Below are 5397 nucleotides of genomic sequence, written 5' to 3' on the forward strand. Positions count from 1 at the left end.
AACTGACATATTGAGCCTATACACACAGTGCCTCCCCCAGTAGGCTACCTTCACATTCAGTAGATCATGTGATCTTCTGTGGCCAGATGTAATTTCCTGGGGTTTATTAGGACTATAGTAAATAATAAATAAATAAATCACCATCAAATTTGGTAAAAAAATACATATTTAGCCCCATGCTCGAATGCCCCCGCCCCCCTGTCAAAAAGAGCTAAAATCCCTAAAACAAAAGAAAGCAGCAAAACTTAACACTCACCTTTTAGGTTCTCTAATAACAACCTAAAACATGAACCTTGGTTGAAAAAAACTAAAGTTGTCCTTTAACTCACATGCAGAGTTACAGATGTGAGGGTCAATTCTAGCCTGGCTCCAGCCCCTCTACCATTAAAAGAAATGTCCTGGCGATTCAGTTTATGGTGACGCTGCCTACGGCAGCTACGTCAAACAAAAAACATGGCCTGCCCCCGCTGCAGTAACTCGCGGCCGTATCAATCTGGCTATTAAATCGACCTATGATAAATAGTTTCTTTACAGAAACGGCAGGTTTTATAAACATCATCATCCGACATGTTTTTTTTTTACGCTTTTGTTTACATGCTAGTAGCGCTAGGTCAGAAGTTGGTTTGCTTACAGCCAGAGGAACAGTGAGAAGCCAGAGATGTACAGGTTCCTCTGGGATCTGAACAGCTTCATGTGCAGATGGTCGTACACGTTGGGGTTCAGCTTGGCCTCCTGTTGCTGCTGTGGTCCCGAGTACTTCTGGACCTCACGCAGTGCATCTACACAGTGCACGCACGCACGCACACACACACACACACACACAGAGACACACACACACACACACACACACACACACACACACACACACACACACACACACACACACACACACACACACACACACACACACACACACACACACACACACACACACACACACACACACAATAATAAACACAGTTGGAATGCCCTTCAGGTTCTTGAGTCCGCAATCCCCATTGAAGACACCAGTGGTGGACGTGGTCGACTCGATCAGATCAAAACATGGATTAAAGAATATAAAGACGTGTCTCACGTTTAGGCTACGCTTTTGACGGGCGACCAGACTAAAGCTTATTTACGGTTTATACGGTTCTGGCGGGCATCGTGTTAGTTAATAGTTAGTTAATAGTTACTTCATATCACTGGAAGACACAGCTGTTACACATCTAGTTGTGTTGTTTTAGATCCACTCACACATCTTGTTGCGTCGTTCTGAGCAAAGCATGGGCCGCACAACCCCGACCATAACATTAAATTAACATTACATTACATTAAGCTGCTCAAAAGTGTCAAAGTAGGCCTATATACGCCGTAATAAAGAATTGATGTTGTTGACGTTACCTATGAACAGGATGACGAGCACCAGGATCATAGCGTAGAAAACTCTGTTCCAGTACGGAGACAACGAGCGCCACAAGCTCCAGTTAAACACAGAGCGCCACCTGTAGACACAACAGAGCGAATGCACTCTGCACTGACAGGACAGACATCACCGCTAGGCAGACGGTGTACACAGGCCATAGTCATTTATATTGGAACTGCCTGCCGTGAACACAAAAACGATCGTTAGCATTATTATTATTATTATTATTATTATTATAAATGCAAGGACAATGGCCTGGTTTCCCAAAAGACACATGGTGTAAGAGGTATGGTGTTGCACATGCTCAGATGCCCTCTAGGCCGCACACAGAAGCCTGTGAACATATGTAGACACATTCCGTGCATAGATGTGCCACGCAATGGTAGGCCTCAGGCCTCAGGTCTACCATTCTGAAAATGTATTTAATAATATTTGGACTGCTGGACTGCTTTATGTATATATATATATATATATATATATATATATATATAGCCTATATATATAATATATGATGAGAAATAAACAAATAATTCATAATGATAATAATTATACATCAAAAAGGAGGGAGAGAAAAATAAATAAAAACATTTTAAAAAAGAGAGAAAAAAGAGAAGAGAGAAAGGAGGGGGAGAGGAGGAGGGAAAGGACTCAACGCATCACAGTTCAAGTACAAGTTCAGATTTGCTACCAGACTACACCGGTATGGGCATAGTTGCAAAGTAATCCATGTGGGGCTGCCAGACATTCCAAAAGTCCTGTTGCCTATTCTTAATATTATAATGAATTTTGTCTAGAGGAGTGTAACTAGATTCATTTAGCCAGTGTGAGACTGTAGGAAGGGTAGAGGACTTCCAATGTAAGGTAATACATTTCTTTGCTGCTAGAAAAGCTAGGTCAATGTATTTCTTTTGGTGTCTGTCCCAACTGTCCTCCCTGCCAGTGCCAAAAAGGCATAGGCGAGGGTAAAGGGGGACAGAAATCCCCAAGCAGGATGAAACAGCATCTACAATAATTGAATGCCAAAATGATTACACAGCACTGCAGCTGCATGACCAAAACATGTGAATGAAGGTCCCCTTCTGTTTTTTACACCTCCAGCAGAGAAAAGACAGCTCACTGTTCATCTTATGGATTTATTATCGCTGGTGTGTAATAAACCATAGACAGGTGTCAGAGCCCCCCAAAAAACTTCTTCTTTACATGGGTAAATCTGCGCTGTGACAATAGAGTATATATAGCTGTGTGCTTGTGATACCTCCTGGCAGAGATGAAGGGCACACACAGGAGGAGGATGACGAAGATCTCCGCGTAGAGGAAGAACGCCACAGCCGTCCACTGGATACCCATGGTGACGGACACACGGACACACACTGACTGACAGACTGACTGACAAGGCAATAGCACAGACAATAGCACATTAATAGTGTTATTATTCACACACTGATATACTTCAACAGGGAGCCCCTCAACAGTGTTGTTTTTGGCAGCAAATTTTGATTTTAGTTTTAGTCATAGTCTCTCATTTAGTTTTCATTTAGATTAAATCACATTTTAGTCACCTGGAATGTTTTATAGTGTTAGTCTAGTTTTAGTCGACCTGCTTCATCTCTGTCTCAACTAAGGTGACCTGACCAAAAAAAAAGCTTTTGAGATTACATCATATGGCAGCCAAGTCTATGGACTACTAGTCTCTCAAGACAGACTGTTGCCTCGCGTCGAGGAACAACAGGGGAGGCGCTGTTTTCCCGAATATTTGACGATGGGATTCTCAGATTGATGGACTACAGACCACCTTCAGAGGCCGGCCTCTTCCGAGTGGGACCGGAGACAATAAGGGCGTGGATACACAGCACTGTGAGTGGGACATTTGAGATCGAAGCTATAGTTGTGACACTGCATTCCTTCATGGTCTGAGACTATCTCATCAAGAAAGAAAGAAAGAAAGAAAGAAAGAAAGAAAGAAAGAAAGAAAGAAAGAAAGAAAGAAAGAAAGAAAGAAAGAAAGAAAGAAAAAGTAGAACTCCTGTCCTTATATGAGACTCTCCTCTTTTAAATAAAAGACCTTTGCATCCTCTCACCTTTGCAGCCAAGTTTCCCTTTTGCTCATGACGGTAGCATGCACTGACGGTACTGCTGAGAAACCAATTTTTTTAATCCTAAACACAGGATAGACTTAATTGGACCATGGACTTTAGCCCAGACATCCCACTGTTACAATATGCTTCATTATCAAAAGACAAGAAAGATAAACAAATTTTAACATTTTTGAAAATGTTTAGATTTGTATTGTTGTGAGAACGATGGCTTCCATTTTTTTCATGTCTATAGAAAGCCTGCAGTTTCTATTAGCTTGGATTCCCCATCGATTCTCCAGCCCTCCCATGAGACACAGACACAAATAATGGTGCCATTTTATCATGATTATTTTAATAGTGACCTATTATATGAAGAATAAGATGGGTTGAAAAGTGGTCAAGTGGTCCTTTTAAGTGGTTAATGAAGTAACACTGTCATTTTAAATGTGTAGCAAAGAGTAATAGAAACATGTAATACACTATGCAATAGACACAACTCATTCTGTACGCAGTGGAACATTTTTAATGTTGATGAAACGTATTAATGACACAATGTGTCACATCACCAGAGGTTGTGAGCTTGTAGATTGGCTATTTTTTGCTATTTATAAAAAATAAAGAAAGAAAGTGAACAGTAACAGTTTTGGACATATTCGGAGCCACATATCTCCAAAACTGTTACTTTTCAGGATTCAGATTAATAAATGGGATTGCATAGGAAGGGGCCAGTACACAAAAGGACTGGTCAGACTTTAAAATCACCCCAAACACCCCAAACATTTATTTCACCAAACAAGTGAAATAAAATATCCCATAAAAGTAGGACATACAGTTTTAAATTTAAATGTACACAGGACCTGCCCACTGGTATAGGCATTAATTCATTACGCCTTTAGCTGTTCCAGGCTTCTTAAAAAATCTAATAAAAAAATACAAATAAACATTTGAGGTTAGTAGTTGACATAATAGTTTGAAATCACGTTGTTTTTGTTGAAATAGCCACACACCCACTCAAACAAATAGTTTGTTGCTCAGTTAAATCTTACCAGACTAGTTGTATGAGGCAGGACCAGTGTTGCCAGATGTCGCAAGAGAAACAAGCAACCAGGTATACAGCTGGCACAAAATATTTTCAGAAGGGGGTCTGTTCAAAAACTCAATCCAAAGGAAAGGTGCTGAACAAAAAGATACGTATAGGCTACAGGGGAAGGAGTAGTCCACACACTGTTTTGTAGCTCCCACAGGAATTTCATTTAGAAGGATTGACAACGTTTCGACCCCTTCGTCAGGTATGGCTGAGGTATACCTGAAGAAGACCCATAGGGTGTCGAAACGTTGTCATCCTTCTAAATAAAATCCCTGTGGGAGCTGTAATGATTAAAAGGCGACCATATCTAGAAGTCTCATCTAGAAGTCTCATAATCCCTTTGGGGGGGTGGGTGAAGGTCCATTGCGAGTGGCAGTGATATGTTACCATGCATTCTGAAGTTTATTACACACACAGAGTAATATATATATATATATATATATATATATATATATATATATATATATATATATATATATACATTACTGTCAGTAGGACAGTAGATCTATGACGTCACTATAGATTATGGAAACTATGATAAGAACAGAATGAGCAGGAAAACGCTTGCATCTCATATTGTACATACAGTCAGTCCCTCTGATACAGTAGTAGACAATCATCATGTCACATGGTTATCAATTATGCTTATGCTGAGTCAGGCAGCTGAGGCCGGAAACCATAACAGGAGCTATACAAAACAGTGTACCGACTACATCTCTTTCTCCGGTCTGTTCAAAAACCATGAATACTTTTGGGGGTGACATGAAGATGTTCGAGAACCACTGGTTTAAACAATAAGCCAGCTTAAATAAGCACCTTATCTAAAAAAT

General features: G+C 40.4%; 1 protein-coding gene across 2 annotated transcripts in view; it reads right to left on the bottom strand.

Moving 5' to 3' along the window:
* Window positions 1–4554, bottom strand: part of bcap29 (B cell receptor associated protein 29) — a 6316-nt gene extending 1762 nt beyond the window's left edge. Inside the window, exons 1-4 of one of the 2 annotated variants that reach the window (XM_083762342.1) lie at window positions 4527–4554; window positions 2661–2791; window positions 1384–1484; window positions 632–779 (exon numbers count right to left, since the gene is read on the bottom strand). In XM_083762342.1, coding sequence (XP_083618468.1) covers window positions 632–779; window positions 1384–1484; window positions 2661–2752 — 341 coding nt within the window. In that variant the 5' untranslated portion in view covers window positions 2753–2791; window positions 4527–4554. The remainder of the gene's footprint in view (window positions 1–631; window positions 780–1383; window positions 1485–2660; window positions 2792–4526) is intronic. The other variant, XM_083762343.1, reaches the window with a different exon arrangement.
* Between the last annotated feature and the right edge of the window lie 843 nt (window positions 4555–5397).

The sequence above is a fragment of the Protomyctophum parallelum genome (assembly GCF_964188405.1).
Source record: "Protomyctophum parallelum genome assembly, chromosome: 4".
Lineage (NCBI taxonomy): Eukaryota > Metazoa > Chordata > Actinopteri > Myctophiformes > Myctophidae > Protomyctophum > Protomyctophum parallelum.